Source organism: Gigantopelta aegis, chromosome 8 (assembly GCF_016097555.1).
Source record: "Gigantopelta aegis isolate Gae_Host chromosome 8, Gae_host_genome, whole genome shotgun sequence".
Taxonomy (NCBI): Eukaryota; Metazoa; Mollusca; class Gastropoda; order Neomphalida; family Peltospiridae; genus Gigantopelta; species Gigantopelta aegis.
In genome coordinates this window covers 34,517,938-34,535,289 of record NC_054706.1, presented here as the reverse complement: position 1 = coordinate 34,535,289, position 17,352 = coordinate 34,517,938, and the positions used below count along the sequence as shown (strand labels likewise).

At 35.7% G+C, this 17,352-nt stretch overlaps 1 protein-coding gene across 2 annotated transcripts in view; it reads left to right on the top strand.

The window, feature by feature from the left end:
* LOC121379171 (cAMP-dependent protein kinase regulatory subunit) overlaps window positions 1–17,352 on the top strand; it is a 157,709-nt gene that overhangs the window by 17,924 nt on the left and 122,433 nt on the right. Inside the window, exon 1 of one of the 2 annotated variants that reach the window (XM_041507669.1) lies at window positions 1,757–3,182. The exons of the other annotated variant lie outside the window; for it this stretch is intronic. Within the exon in view, the coding sequence (XP_041363603.1) occupies window positions 2,487–3,182 (696 nt within the window). The 5' untranslated portion in view covers window positions 1,757–2,486. Of the gene's footprint in view, window positions 1–1,756; window positions 3,183–17,352 lie in introns of those variants that run through there. 2 annotated transcript variants of the gene reach the window in all.

Here is a 17,352-nt window from a genome sequence, read left to right as displayed (position 1 = left end):
CTGGTGAAAGGTCTGCCCTAGATATGACTTGCAGCAATACTTTGTGCCGTGGAATTGTCTCATTAGTTAGCTCAATTTGGAGTGGAAATTGGTATCAAGAATCATCCCTCGGTTTCTTTGGCGCTGTCAGTTATTGATTTTCTGATACCAAGTCAGAAGAACATTTTTGTACCCTCTATGCGTAGCAATGATGACTTTACAGTGTCAGTAATTGTTTTGTTTGTGTAACAGTGATGACTTAATAGTTTTCATAATTGTTTTGTTGAAAGTCATGACTAAGAGCATTGACATTGGCATTTGCAAGTGCTGTGATATGCACCATATAGTGCCTACTAATTAGGCAAATACAAATATTTTGATGGATGAAATTGTTATTAAATTTTTTTTACACAATCCTGTCTGTTTCCCTGGAAGAAGCTTATTATAACGCTGCCAGTGATATAATGTCACGTGAAAAGATGATCTTTTTGGACTGTTTATGATCAATAATATCTAAATAAATGTTTTTGATGTTGAGGCAACATCCAATTGTTACCAACAAAGTTTGTTGAACTTCATGAAAAGTGCCATTCATGATTTTCCTTCATGAGTAAATAATTAATAAGGCTAGAAATAAAATTGATTGAGTCATGCACAATAAGGTGATCTATTTTCTTCTTCCTGCAGGTGAATAATTAATGAAATATTACTGTTATGACTCGCACAGGTCCATTAGTATGTGTTAGATACCAGAATTACAGTCCACTAGTCCCTGGCTAAAGTGTTACCGGCATACCAGCCTCCTGTTGTTTAGCAGTTGATCTGTTAGGCTTAAGGCTGCTGACTGTATGTGTAGGTACTACATACATACATACATGTAGATTTGTAGTCTTAGTATGGGCTCCAGTCCAGAGCAAGTTTTAGTGGCTCAAAGGAAGGATGTAAAGCCACTATACCGACTTCTAAGAACTACCCATTAACCTAGAGTTTTCATTATCTTTGAAAACAAGGGACTATTTGAGAAAAGTTGGTGGATAGATATTTACTGAGTGTAGAGAGGTTTGTAACTGTTAGCATGAAAAATAAGTGGTGGTACCAGCAGCAATAGTGGCCACAAATCACTGCCTGAGCACTGCCAGTTAATGAATACACTACATTGACCCCTGACCTGAGCAGACTAGATAGCTGAGGGGTGTGGCTATGACAGCATGCTTGACTTGAAATTGGATTTATGGATGAAGATCAAGTAAAAAAAAAAAAAAAAAAGGAAAAGAAAAACATAAAAATTAAATTTGTGGCAATATGTAAATAAGTAATAACAAACTGCAAATACAAATATATTTTAATATTTTAAAATAATTACTTAAAATATACAAGTATTCCTCCAGTTATACATGTTCTTGTACTTGATTATATTTATAACTATATATTTTTTTTTGCATTATAATTGGGGAGTATTTTTTTCCATTTCTTAAATGAATAATAATTTTTTTAAATGTATAGGGGAAAAAGCATTAATGTTAATAACCTTGGCTCCCATCCGCCAGTATTTTAACCCATATGTAGGCCTATTTATATTTGTTTCCCATATTTAAATTTTGCCAGTGGTGGATATATCCTGTTGCTAAATATACATGTACATCTATTGATCCATTAAGCAGTTCGGATTTTATTGTCGGGGTTTTATGGATTTTATATGTGAAGATTTGGCCACTTTTGTGTTGTGCGGTAATCAAGTCCTAGCCGATGTTCTGTCATTAAAGCATGCGAGAAGTCGCTTAAACTACAACCCTGACACACTGGCGACTATTCACCTCTATTATGGGACTGGAAATGCCGCAGTAAACACTTGCACAGCCCACATCAGTAATGCTGTAGGCCTTGAAGCATCTACTCCAATACGTGTAATTAGACAATTTTTGACGACAAATGCCGCACAGTCACCGAAGGAAATCATATCAAAGGCTCTATCACGGCTGATAGCTGAAAGGCTTGGGACTTAAAAATATTTTCTAGAGAAAACTGACATAATATTTGTAGGTGGTAAAGGCAGAGCTGGAGTTGTGAGGCCTGCCTCCTTGGCTGGAACATCGACAAACCTTGCTTGGTTGAGTACAGTGCCATATTGATCTGGACCAGGGAGATAGATAGTCTCTGTTTTATCGTCACTAGTCACCAGCTAACTACTGCCGAGGTTGTTTGTCTCATTAATTATTCAGTAATGTATGTTTTCACGTGCACTTTCATTCTAAATTGGACCGCTGTCACCGTGGCTCAACTGGAATGCTGGAGTCCGTGTTGAGAGTGATTACGTACATCCAAGTGACACACGGCCATTTGTATCATTATTACTAAAGTTTCGCCACCAGTGATACATATTTTGTTTCCCAATATCAGTATGGATTTAGTATGAGGAGTCAGTCTGGTAGAAGGGAGCTTACAGATCTGTTTGAATGTGCTTGTGTTTTTCTGCAATTCATTGGTTTTGAATGGGACTGTGATACACAATGGGGAACAAGTTACGGAAGCTCCGAGCCGAGTTCCACCTGGATAATCCTATCACGGGAGGCAGTTACAAAAAGAAAGACACCGAGGATGAGGTAGCCCCGGGACCAACAAACGAACCAGAACAGGGAGCAGGGCCAACCAGTGAAGCTAAGAAAGAAGGCCCAGAACAGGGAGCAGGGCCAACCAGTGAAGCTAAGAGAGAAGGCCCAGAACAGGGAGCAGGGCCAACCACTGAAGCTAAGAGAGAAGGCCCAGAACAGGGAGCAGGGCCAACCAGTGAAGCTAAGAGAGAAGGGCCAGAACAGGGAGCAGGGCCAACCACTGAAGCTAAGAGAAAAGCGCCAGAAGAACAGGGGTCTGAACCAACAGACGTGAAATGGTCAGGTACAGTCGCTGCGTCCTGTCCGTCTGCTGCCGAACCGACAGACGCCACACAGACAGATTCCACTATGAAGACGTGTTCTCTCACTGAAACTCAGCCAATTGATAATAAACAAGAGGAACCTCAGTCTGTCAGTGAAACAAAGATTGAAACGGACAAAACTGAGCCAGTATCTAATTGTAAAATTGTGATTGAACCTTGCAATCCTGAACCAGATAGTTGTCCAGAAGAAAGTGTGGAAGAGACTGGGTGTACTGAACAAAAGTCAGATTCTAAAGCTTCGTCGGAACTACCTGTGAAAAACCTCAAAAAGGTATTTACGTTTCTTAGTAAAAACAACCGTACTATGTCAATTTTGTGTGATAGTAATGTACATGTAGGATTTTAAACTAGTGTCCCCTGTTTCTGTTGAGTAAGTGAGTGAGCGAGCTAATGAGTGAGTGAGTGAGTGCGTGCGTGCATGAGTGAGTGAGTGAGTGAGTGAGTGAGTGAGTGAGTGAGTGAGTGAGTGAGTGAGTGAGTGAGTGAGTGAGTGAGTGAGTGAGTGCGTGCGTGCGTGCGTGAGTGAGTGAGTGAATAAACTGATTTCATTCTAACCATTGAATCCAAAGAAACATTTACATAAAATGATCAGGTTGATACAAAATTTAAACAAATATTTTCATTTTATTTACATTAATTATGATGTTGGAATTACCAACACCCTACCCTGCACATGACAGCATTTCTTGTGCTGCACATCTATGTTATAGTTAAAAATAAAATTATAATAAGTTTGCATAGAAGTGTTGAGATTCGAACCCACAACTGTCTTTAACTAGCTTTTGTGAACATGAAGGTACATTTTGAACTGTATAAAATTGATTTTGATAGAATCATTTACTAGTCCAATAGTTGAAGTGAGGTTTGAAAAGGCTTTTGTCATTTTTTATGACCTCAGTAAATATTTCAAGGTAGCAATTTTAGGTATACATTGTATTCTTTATTAAATACATGTACTAGTATTTTGAAAACTAATTTTTTAGTTACCTTTTTATCTGTATATCTGTGCATGTACTGGTATTAATAATTAATGAAAAAAGAATTATTTGTGAATTCTGTCTATGTACATCTTAACACTGAAAATAATGATGGGGGCAAAGGGAAAAAGGCTTCAAAAATTGGTTTGACTTTTTAATACATATTAGGGGTGAGATGTACCCAGTGGCAAAGCACTCGTCTGATGTGCGGTCAGTCTAGGATCAGACTGTGGTTTATACATACTACGTGTATGTACTGTCTTGTTTATGGGATGTTGCATATAAAAGATCCCTTGCTGCTAATTGTAAAGAATATCCCATTGTGTGGTAGTGGCGGGTTTCTTCTCTCATTTGTGTGGTCCTTTACCATATGTGTAACAACTAATCCCCATAATAAAAATGTGTTTAGTATGTCGTTAAATAAAACATTCCTTCCTTCCTATTAATACGTACAATACAAGCCTTGCAGGGTTAATAAGGAAAAGGGTGTAACCCAACAGAATCTTCTACATTCACTCCTGGGGTTTTTCTATCTTATCATCGGCTATTGGACGTCAAACATATGGTCATTCTGACAGGTTTTTTTTAGAGGAAACCTGCTGTTGCCACATAGGCTACTCTTTTATGACAGGCAGCAAGGGATCTTTTATTTGCGCTTCCCACAGGCAGGATAGCACAAACCATGGCCTTTGTTGAACCAGTTATGGATCACTGGTCGGTGCAAGTGGTTTACACCTACCCATTCAGGGCATAATATTTCACGAGAACCGTTGTTCTGTTCACGTGTCGGTTACGCAAATTTAAAATCATGAGAACCGCCAATCGGTTACGTTGTTAACAATTGCATTCTAAAATTAAAAGTACTATATAACAGTAATGAAAGTGAAAATCAGTTTATGTTTTTGAACCACGGAGCACAGAACTGTAGTTCAAGTGTTTTAGGATTAGGTAGGCCTAACTCATCGGTTACGAGAACTATATTCACATAACCGAACAATCGGTTACCTAAGTAAAACTCACGTGAACTGACTTCCGGTTACCTAAGATTATGAAATATTGTCCCCTGCCATTGAGCCTTTCGGAGCACTCACTCAGGGTTTGGAGTTGGTATCTGGATTAAAAATCCCATGCCTCGACTGGGATATGAACCCAGTACCTACCAACCTGTAGACCGATGGCCTAACCACGACACCACCGAGGCCGGTCCATTTTGTACAAGGAAACAGACGTAAATAAAAAATTGACTCACACACTGACTCACATATAGAATGATGGATTAGTTTACAAAAAAACTATTTTTCTTTAAAAGGGATGGTCTAACTTGTTTGTTTACTTTAATATGTGATATCCTTGAAGCATTTAATTTTTTATTTATTTATTTAGTTTTTTTTTTTGTAAATATAATTTTAAGCAATAGCTTAAATAATTATAATACAAGTAAAATACTCCACCATTATTATATAGTGTAGAACTTCTATATTATGGTAACCTCACTCCCATGGCTAGTGATGTTCAATGTTGGTCTAGTAAATAACTACTATTGCCATGCTCAACAGCTAGTGAAAACAAAATCATTTAAGTCTATATTGTAAATATGAATATCTTGACCCCCCCCCCCCCTCCCCTTAAGGGTTTTTAAACTCTATTTCCTTCTTTCTGTGACATATCCGATTACACTTATTGGTAAAACTATGTTTACTTAAAGTAGGGCTAGTGAATTTTTAATCGTGGCTAGTAACTGTTTAAAATCACTGATCTCATGGCTAGTGGGTTTTTATAAACATTTGAAAAGCCCTTATAGTGTTTATTATTACCTAAAAATGTGAATTTTAATTCTTTGTCGCTGTTGACAGTCAACTGGGCGGACCTGTCCCTGAGTCTGCTATACATATACAGTGAAACCCATCTAAACTGGACATCCTTGGGACCAAGACAAATGTCTGGTTTTCAAGGTATCCGGTTTAGAGAGGTTAAGTTCTGTCCTGGTTTTTAGAAAGGGACTCTGTAAAACATCAGTTTTTGAGGGAATTCTGGTTTACAGAGGGTCCGGTTTTGAGAAGTTTTACTGTACATGAACATGCTGGACATGTATTGTGACAACCAATCCAAGTGTGTAAACTCTGAAACAGCTGTTGCTGACTGGTCCATACTATCACACAAGGCATTTACCAGTGGCATTTAACCTATATTGGCTTTATATGGTAAAATCGCCAACAAATAGTTATAATATTTCTAACCTATATTTCATTCATAAGTCAAAACATTGTACATACTGGGTAACAGCATTTGTGGGTGTACACAGTTCAAAGGTTTTGATTCCCAAATGACTATTTGTTTTGCTTGTTAGCCAACAAATACATGCCAACAAATAACACAATTGTACAGTTTCTAAGTTAATATTTTCAACAGCCACCAATAGTTACTTAATTGCACAAAAATGGCAACTACAGTTTGTATTCCAAAGTACACAAACATGCTTTATATAAAGGCTGTCTTCCTCTAGAAACAACCAGCCACCCATTTAATACATCTTCCCCACTAAAAGAAATACATTCATTATATTCATTAAACACTTGATGTTTTGTTTTGGTGGTGGTGGTGGTGGTGGTGGTGGTGGTGGAGGAGTTGGATTTAACTCTGTCGGTAAAGTGCAAGCCTGAGGTGCTTGAGTCACAGGGTCAAACCTCCTTGATGGAATCATTGCGTTTTTGTCTGACTCAACCAGTGCCCCACAACAGTTACTATGTGCTGTCCTATTTGGAAAAGTGCTTATAAAACATCCCTTGCTGTTAATGCTAAAATACACTATTAGTAGGATTACGCAGTGGCGTAGAAAGGTGCCAAAAAGTGTGTGTGTGGGGGGGGGGGGGGGGCACTTTTATATTTACACACTTACTTTTACACTATTATAAAGCAAATATAAAGCAAAATATCTGAAAAGTGGGGGGCCACATGCCTCCTTTGGCATCCCTCCCCCCCCCCCGGGGGGGTTTCCTATGCCAGTGTTATGTTTACATCTAACAAATATTTGACATTCAATAGCCTACAATAAATTAATCAATTTTGTTATGTGGTGCCATGAAACAAAATAAACTTCTTTTAGGAAGGAATGTGTGCTCCTCCCCTACCCACCCCCCCCCCCCCCCCATGGAACTGCACCTGTACATCTAATAACTGTAAGAACTTGTTTGTGTGTCTAATATACATGTTTCAATAGTAATAGTAATAGTTTCTATATTTGTTTTCTATCAGATAAGTCATGTTTTTATGTTTTCTATTGTTTGTTTTTCTTGTTTTGTTTTTTTATCTGATACAACTAATTTTAGATATTGATACCGTTGACATTTATTTGTGATGGACGTTTGCTGTTTCATATGCTTCATGTATTTTGTCCAATATAGCTTTATTTTGTTTTTGACTTAATGTTCAGGTTGTCACATTATCATTCTCTTTATGTCCTGAAGTCATCTGTCATTTTTTTTTCCTCATCACTTTTGTTGAGTTGCTAACCGCCATGACAGGTGACAAGTGCCTATTGTATTCCAATAGAGCGGTATGGATTATTTCATATAGACGGAAATTAAATGTGTTTTTCAGCTTGATGCAAACATGTAAATTAAATCCAGTGAAATGACATATATAATTGCTATGTAATATATTTGGAGATCTCGAGATAACATAGCTATTGCCATTAAAATACACAGTATCAGATTATATATTCATGTTGAATTAGCTCACCGAATCGCATTTTATTATGCAGCAGAAAATACACATGTCAATACACAATGTACCTTGCAGACCAGTTAACCAAAATCACAACACATTATACTTCAAACATTACTAAATAAACTTGATAATGGATTATTTGGTTATAATTCCATAGTCTTGTTGCTTGGCTTGGTCCACATTATATAATGTGACTTTAAAAAACCCATCCATAAGTGCATGTACCTCAGATTGGAACTACGGTACTTCTGTGCTTTAAAAAACTAAATACCAATATATAATTTCAGCATGTTTTTTTGTTGCTTTTTTTCATTGTTTAAAATTAATAAAATAAAATAAAGTTATCAGTTAATTTTGATTTTGTAAACAAGCAGATATGTTTTTAAAATTGTTTATCTTGAAAATGTTAGAATTCCCTTATTTGGCTACTGTTAAAAATAAGGATTCCTCTTATTCCAGGTTTTAATATCCAGAAGTTTGTTTTGTTTAATGACACCATTAGAGCACATTGATTAAGTAATCATTAGCTGTTTAATGTCAAACATAAGGTATTTCTGACATGCAATCTTCAGGAAGGAGGAAGGAAATGTTTTATTTAATGATGCACTTTTTATTTGCGGTTATATGGCATCAGACATATGGTTAAGGACCACACAGATATTTAGAGAGGAAACCCGCAGTCACCACTTCATAGGCTATTTTTTTCGATTAGCAGCAAGGGATCTTTTATATGCACCATCCCACAGATAGGATAACACATACCACAACCTTTGATATACCAGTCGTGGTGCACTGGCTGGAGCGAGAAATAGCCCAATAGGTCCACCGATAGGGATTGATCCTAGACCGATTGCACATCACGTGAATGCTTTACCACTGGGCTACGTCCCGGCCCCTGCAGTCTTCAGAAAAAGCCAGCTACATTTTTTCATTAGCAGCAAGGGATCTTTTAAATGCATTTTCCCCCCACAGACAGGACTACACATAACAAAGCCTTTGATAAATCAGCCCCTGTGTGTGCTGTAACCTCACCGTGGTGCAGGGGTGTAACATTCTCTTTGAGAATGGCCAATACAGCACAAAATTGAAGTTGAGTAAAATTCAGTATCCGTAAAATTCTGTGATATTTGTGTTTTTGCACAGTTCTTTACACTGTTTTTGTTTAAGTCTTGAATTTTTATATTGATGTTGATCATCGCTTTATTTGTTTGCATTACCATAGTTTGACACCCAATAGCCGATGTATTTTTCGTGCTGGGGTGTCGTTAGACATTCATTCATTCATTCATTCATTCATTCATTCATAAATCATTACCACAACTGATATATCAAAGGCTGTGGTATGTGCTATCCTGTCTGGGATGGTGCATATATATATAAAAGTTCCCTTGATGTTAATGGGAAAAAGTTGCTGGTTTCTCTCTAAGACTATACGTCAGAATTACCAAATATTTGACATCTAATAAGTGATGATTGATAAATAAATGTGCTCTAGTGGTGTTGTTAAACAAAACAAACTTTAACTTAGATAAATCATTCCTTTGATATACCATTTGTGGGACAAGAAAAAATCCACCTAGGGATTTGCCCCTACAACTACAGCACTTCATGCAAGCACACTACCGACTGAGCTAAATCACACCCCTTCCTGAAGAAAGAATTCAGTTGTTACTTAATGTATTTTATATCGATGTAATAATTATATACGTGGAATTATAAAGTATGTAGTTCTGTGGTTTTGATAAACTGCAGATTTTCAAACCAAATATGTTAATGATATTTGAGAGTTAAAACTCATTTGGTAGAAAGCTTTTATCCAAAATTGAAAGATGTTTATTGAGCAATATAACTATAATCCTTGAATTAAGGTTTTTCTGTTGATGACACCAAATCCTTTGACTAATCTGTATCTCAAGGCAATGAGCAAAATATCTATTGTGTTCAAACTCATTTTTTTGTGGAGAAAATTCCTCTTCGCCAATGTATTTACGAGTACGCTTCTTAAAGCATACGGCAGATGGCCAAAAGCAACACAATAATCGATCAAAATGGTGATGGTGAGTGCACGTAGCAAATCTTAACATAATTCTTTGAGCTTCACTGACTTGGCAGATGTACAGAAATTGCTCTGTTATCATGTGCAATTATCATTATGCAATCAGCGTCCTTACTGACCAGCACCAGGTTATGTAAATATTTCTCTCTTGGCTTTGTGGTGCTGTTGTAATGGATGCCACTATGTCATTTGAATTTTACCAATTATAACTTTTGCCTCTGTAATTTTCTCATTTATGGAAGATCAGAATAATGGAAAATTGTGTACATGTATTCACTCATAAAATTTTAAAAAGTTATTTAAATTAAGTATGTATGAACCAGATGTCCTAATTTACTACAGAACTGGCTTCTTTTAAAAAAACCAACTAAATTTCAAATTGTTATAGTGTTTTAATATAATTGCAAAAATATATTAAATTTTAAAATTTAAACGTTAATTTGATTATCTTGAATTGAATAGTGGTTACAGTAATAAGACTTCCTACAAAATCAATCGATCAATCAAAATAGAAATTATGTACAGTTCAAATGATAACTCTAGTAGAATTGATGCAGACATTTAAAATTTTGTTTTAATACAGTAATACAGTAAAGGTTGGTAAAGTTCACAAATGCTCAACTCCAGTTTAAGTGCTCCAAGATACATATTTATTCAATGACACCCACACACATTTTAAACTATGGCTGGTTGGTGTCAAACATTTGGTCTAATTAGTAAAAAAAAGCAACAGTTGCTACTACCATAAACCTGTAGGTTCCTCTTCCTAAATAATTTTTTTAAAGACAGGACAGCACGTACATGTACCACCCATTGCCATTTCCAGCAGTGGAGCTCTGGCTAGAACAGGAAAAAAAATCTAAGGGTCTACATAAAATTATTGATCAGGCATGACCCATCACACCTCAGATGAATGTTCAAGCTTTTTATGCACCAATGATTTTCTTGACGTGTACATTAAAGTGAATGTTTTCACTTAAAATTAGGGCAATGGCCATGATATTAGAGTTCTTAAGCAAGTGGGCCCTGTTTTACGAAGCGATCTTAGTGCTAAGATCACCTTAAGTGTATTACTATCTTATGCATTTAAGGTGATCTTAGTGCTAAGATTGCTTTGTAAAATGGGGCCCTGGACAGTACTTTTGCTGGTGGGAATTTAGATGGGCCACATGCAACATAAGACTCATGCGCTAACCAAAGACTGAGAAATTGTTTATATTTCTTTTCCGAACAAAAGTAATAGAAGTGGACTTTCTTTGGATGTAATGTTTTCTAGTTAAATTAAATCTAATATATTATGAAAGAAGCAATTTAGATAAGTAATTTCCAGGAGGATGTGATACAGGACATGACACTACAGCCGGTACAGGCACAAGAACCAATTAATCAGCACTCTTGGTAGAACAGTCGGCAGCTTTTTTCATATTCCTTCTTCACTTAGGAGTTTGAATGACATGGTAGTTAAGGAGATACATTATTCTGTTTTTAACTGGGCTGTTAAATGAGCTTATGTTGACACTGATCTGTTCAGTTTGCAAGTGGCGAATAGTCTGGAAATCTGTTTAGTGGATGTAAAATGATGCTTTTTGGGAATTCTTTTTTTTTTCTCCAATTGTGATGTCCCAGTGAACATATTGTATTTGATGAAAATTAATAAGTTTATGTTTCTAAATATATTTTTTTAGACTATCTTCCATTGTTGAAGGGTTTGGAACCCCACCTCATAAAATGTTTTTTTTTTTTTCTTCTTTTTTTTTTAAAAAGAAAAGCTCATTGTTTTCCAGATTTTTAGTCAGATTGGTCATTTTCATCTCTATATTATATAGCCACGGTTTCTGCCAGATAGTACAGAATGTAAAATTTATATACCCTAAAATTTAGTAAAGTAATGGATATATTTTGGTAATATTTTTAAAGATTTTAGTTGGAGAACTGCTGTTTAAATTTGGTTGAAGTGCCTGAAATGCAGTGTCCAGTTTCAAAACATTTCTAACCCATAATCACCTAATAGTGGCATTTATGGTCTGTTTTATTTTTATTATGTAACCTATTATTTTCTGGTAGAAAGTCTGATAGCCCATTATATCAGATATGTATATTTCATTTCATTTCAACTTATTTTCTTGCTTACATCCAATTCAGGTTCAAGCATGCTGTCCTGGACACACCAGCTATCTGGACTGTCTGTCCAGGACAGTGGGTTAGTTGTTAATTGTTAGTGGTTAGTGAGAGAGAAGAGGGTGTAGTGGCCTTACACCTACCCATTAAGTCATTAAAACCTGCTCTGGGTGGGAGCCGGTACCGGGCTGTGAACCATGTACCTACCAGCCTTATGTCCGATGGCTTGACCACGACGCCACAGAGGCCGGTATATATATATTTTTTTTCTTTTTTCTTTTTCGACCACCATATGTATATTAGTGGTGGTCGAAAAAAACAACAGCTAAGAAGAGCAAGTCATAAGTGGAAGTACATTCTTTAGATACTCGATAAACTAATCCTCCACTGGCTTGTTGACAGACATTGTCAGTTGGTAGACCTTTTATTATTTGTTTAGTATTGTATCTCTAGAAACAGAAACTTTCCACTTTTAGTATTGTTTGTTGTAAACACTGTAAAAACAATATTACTTGCAGATCTGTGTTGTGTGTAACACAAATAGAAGCCATGTACGTAATTACTCTTTTATCACACATGCTTAATCAGTAGCAAAAATATTTGCACTTCTAGTTATATATATGTAGTCGGTGCACACAATGAGGGAAGAGTAAAACAGAATAGAGAAAAGGATTCAGATATGAACAATATTGATTTTGATTACTGTACATGCAAATGAATCCATTTAATCAGCAGTTGGTCAGGAATACATTGTGCCTTATTAATGTTTACCAGTGATCACAGCAAATGTTCAAACTGGGCAGCTCCTGTCCTGCAGACAATACACGTAGCTGATTAAAATGGCAGCATTCATTGTACTTGCTACAAAAAACAATGTTGAGTCATGGATGAAACTGGAGAATTTTTGTATTAGAAATTGTTGTCTAGTCTGACATTGTTGTCTCGTCTTTACGAAGTAAAAAGGCGAGAGATAGGCATTACTTTTCTGACAATGGCGTCAACGTTTTGCATTAAAGTTTAATGTTAAAGTTTTGCATTTAGATCAGTTTCTAACAAATTATAAGTCCTAGGTCAACGAAACTTGGTTTATAGTTGCACCTATGGATGTTTATCAGTGTATATATAGGTATTACTTTTCTGACTCGTGGCGGCATCAACTTTCGCGTTACAGTTTCTTGTTTCTAAGGTCAGTTTCTCATGAACTATAAGTCCTAGGTCAACGAAACTTGGTTTATAGTTGTACCTATGAATGTTCATCACAGTTCAAAGGTGAGATATAGGTATTACATTTCTGATGGTGATGGTGGCGACTTTTGCATTAAAGTTTAACGTTAAATTTTTGCATTTAAATCAGTTCTCACAAACCATACAAATGTAAGTCCAAAGTCAATGAAACTTGGTTTATAGTTGGAAGAAACTTAAAGATGAAGTTACTGTTTGTTTTGTTTAATGACACCATTAGAGCATATTGATTTATAAATCATCAGCTTAATCACATACATTTAATTCTGCTGTTTTCTTATTTCATTTTAAATAGTTTAACCTGAATCTCTAGATTGTTTAAAATTTACTATGGGTGTTTTTTTTAGATATTGTTGTTGAACTTGTTAGTGCAATTTATGTCAAATATTGAAATATTTTTAAGGATACCTTTAATCCTAAACAGGGTTCTTGTTTTTAACAAGTTGCTAAGGTCGATGACAGTCACTTTTTGGATCCTTGTTTTGTCTTCTTACACAATAAATAAAACATATCCAACATATCCAATGGTAATTTTTTGATATGATATATTTGACAAAAGATACTTTTTATTTCTTTTTATCTTTTAAAACTTAAAATTAATATTTTGTTCAGAATTATGAAAAATACAAAAAAATACTGACCTGTAATTAGTGTTGTCTGCTTGTTATAGAAATTTGACAGGGTTCAAGGTTAGTAGACCAGTTTTTATTTTATTGTGGCAAAGCATTGTAATAATATAGCAAATTGTGAATTTGAATGATGTCAGTATTCCAATGACGTCACTTTGCATCTCCTTACAATAACCATAAACTGGGTAGTGACCTTTTCGTTGTAAGAATGCTGGAAAAATTCTAATGCCAAATTGTTATTGAAAATGTTTTGTTTGACTATTACTAATGCATTTGAATGTGTTTGAAGAAAATCTTGTGATTAAAATGTACCTTTTATGAAATATGGATTTCAAGTGAAATTACGGTAAGATATGCTATAGTTATTGTTTACAAAAACCAAAACAAGGGTGTGAAAAGTGACTCGTCGACCTCAGTGATTACTGTCAGCAAAGGTGGGTTGTTTTTTTTTTTGGTCTCCCTTTTGAATTTTTGCAACTAATTGTATCTTCATGATTACCTGTTTCAGCGTTTCAAAACAAGACACCTAGCTAGTGACACTAACTATTCAACTTCAGAGCTAACAATAGCCAGTGGTTGTCTAATATAGAATAATTATACCTGGAGAGTGTCCATCTTGGTTTACTGATAATTAATATTCACTGTGAGAACCTGATACTGGTAGCCACAATAACTAGCTGAGTTCAGTAGTTTCTTAACGAACCTACCATGCTGTGTCGACATGTATCGACCCGATGTGGATGTGGTGGTGATTAGCATTTATTATTTTTGTCTGGTTTCCGAACAGGCACAAGTCCTAAATACTCTGCAATACCTTCCTAATCTGGTGTTTTATTATTGTTTTGTTTTTGTCAGAATAGATTTGTTTGATTTTTAGCTTTGTATTTGCACTACCATAACAACCACATGATTATCAATATCCATTGGATTAGCCACATGGAACATTTGCATTGCTAAAGAAACGTATCCTTTGTTGAAGACCTTGAGTGTGCTATGGAAACAATATACCCACTGTTTCCCAAACACTCATGTTTATGGTTTTCTTGGGGGTTAATCCATGTAACACAATTTTGTACTGACCAATAATAAAACTTTGTGGTAGAAGATATACATATTTTTTCATGGAAACTGCATTGTAATTCTTTGTACTTTGTAGTTCTATGTTCTGTTTGTTAGGTTGGTCCCAGACAAGAAAAGAAAATAGACATCTCGATGCCACAAACCCAATACATTTCTTGATGTTGAACATCCTTTTTGATTTTGATAATGGTGCTGAATTTAAAATGTTTGCATGGGTAGGTATACTAGATATTAGAATTGGCACTGGTGTTCAGATGTCTTCCTTTATGAAATAGGGGCTGGACATAGCCCAGTGGTAAAGCGCTCGCCTGATGTGCAGTCAGTCTAAGATCAATCCCTGTTGGTGGGCCCATTGGGCTATTTCTTATTTTCCAGCTAGTGCTTCACAACTGGTGTAACAAAGGCTGTGATATAAAGTTAAAGTGTGTCTTGTTTTTAAATGACACCACTAGACCACATTGATTTATTAATCATCAGCTATTGGTTGTCAAAGATTCGGTCATTTTGACATAGTCTTAGAGAGGAAAACCGCTACATTTGTCAATAGTAGCAAGGGATCCAACCCAGACAACTGGCATAATAACCTCAGCCACTCTATCTATCGACTATTCAAAACTAGTTTTAGAGGCATAAAAAGAGTTTTTAAAATTTCCTGATTTTCACTTACTAATCCTTTTGAAGGATGAAATTAGCATTTAACGGAACTGGCAACTAGAATTGGCAGAGAACAGAATCCTTTGTTATACTGATATTAACTTTTCCACAGAGTTTTTTTTCAAAGAAAGGCACCACTGGATCAGTTAAATTATTTACTGGACCCATTGTCGCAGAATGCTTTGTAGCAGAAAAGCAATTTGAACATAGTAAATTGTGTTGTTTAATGAAAGTCTCTTGCGACAGAATGGATATTGTGGTTACTTTACATGTCATTAACAGATGTATGTTTTCAAACTGCTGTGGACAGAACATGTTGAGCTGGGGTGGATGTTAACAGCATGCAGTCATCAAGGTATCATTGAATTCTAAATTTAATGCAAGCTAGCTGACATTGGAAGCGGGCAGTTGGCTAATATACTAGCTGTATATCACTATAATTTCTGTTTTCTGCGGTCATCAAGTTTTAAACTACTGTTAAATGAGCCATAAGGAACTGATATTCTTCAATACCCAGTTTTTGTTCCCCCGTTAGTTAACGAGATCATCTACCCCAGTGACACAGTTTCTAGTTGACATTGGAAGCCGGCAGTCAGCTAATATACTAGCTGTATATCACTAATTTCTGTTTTCTGATGTCATCAAGTTTTAAACTACTGTTAAATGAGCCATACGGAACTGATATTCTTCAATACCCAGTTTTTGTTCCCCCGTTAGTTAACGAGATCATCTACCCCAGTGACACAGTTTCTAGCTGACATTGGAAGCCGGCAGTCGGTTAATATACTAGCTGTATATCACTAATTTCTGTTTTCTGCGGTCATCAAGTTTTAAACTACTGTTAAATGAGCTATAAGGAACTGATGTTCTTCAATACCCAGTTTTTGTCCTGTTAGTTAACGAGATCATCTACCCCAGTGACACAGTTTCTGTGTAATGAACCATTTTGTAACATGTATGTAGAGGAGAATGTATGAAGAAGTGTGAATTTGAAAAATAATTTACAAGTTTTAAGTATTTTCCACACTTTTGAATGCATTCTCCAACTTTATCCATTATTCATTAAAACATGTTTAATGTGACTGCCAAATTAACGACTATTTTATATTTTGTAGAGAAATTTTTTTTTGGTTTAAATGGCAATTAATATTTACAAAAATAATAAGTCAAAATGCAGGATCCTTTTAGACTTAACCTGGATGATTTGGCTAGTAAATTCTCAGCAGGAATGGTTAGCATTAAGTGTACCAAATGTCTTATTTATTATTTCTGATTTAGTATTCAACAATCTTTGTTGCACTCTATACAAATATATTACTATCACTAGTATCAGGTTTATAAGGCTGGAATTATATGTTCATTTGATGATGCTCATGTAGAGAGTGGCCTCGAGGGATAAAACTTTGTACTTGTTTATAAACATTGTACTTGTTTATATGTACAAGTTTAGTCCATAGTGGGTTCCTATCCTTAACCTGAACACACACAGTTCAGACAGCATTGTTCACAGAGCTCTGTAGATCCTTGAAAAATAATCTACAGACCTAGAACAAAAAGTGTGGTGGTCACAGCTATGGAGTTTTACACAACAAAATGTTTTGTAACATGTCTTACTTAATAATGATCATCATTATTACCACAGTCTTATAGACTGCCATTCTTGTAGAGGGGCAGGCTGATTTTTGTCCAAATTAAACAAAAATGCTTGAATCTCAATAACAGGGTTTTTTTTTTTCATATTAGTATTAGGTATAAATTGTTACAAACGAATCACTATACAATTTTTTGTTATACAGATTGCAACTAATAATTTAAGTATAAGATGAAAATACAGTGAAAAGTTTTCATGCCAGCTCGTTTTACCCAAACATCTCCATCGTTTTTGCCTGAATACGAAGATATGCTCCAGCATTTTCGGGGTAGGGGTGGGGGGGGGGGGTGTGTAGTTCACCCCCCCAA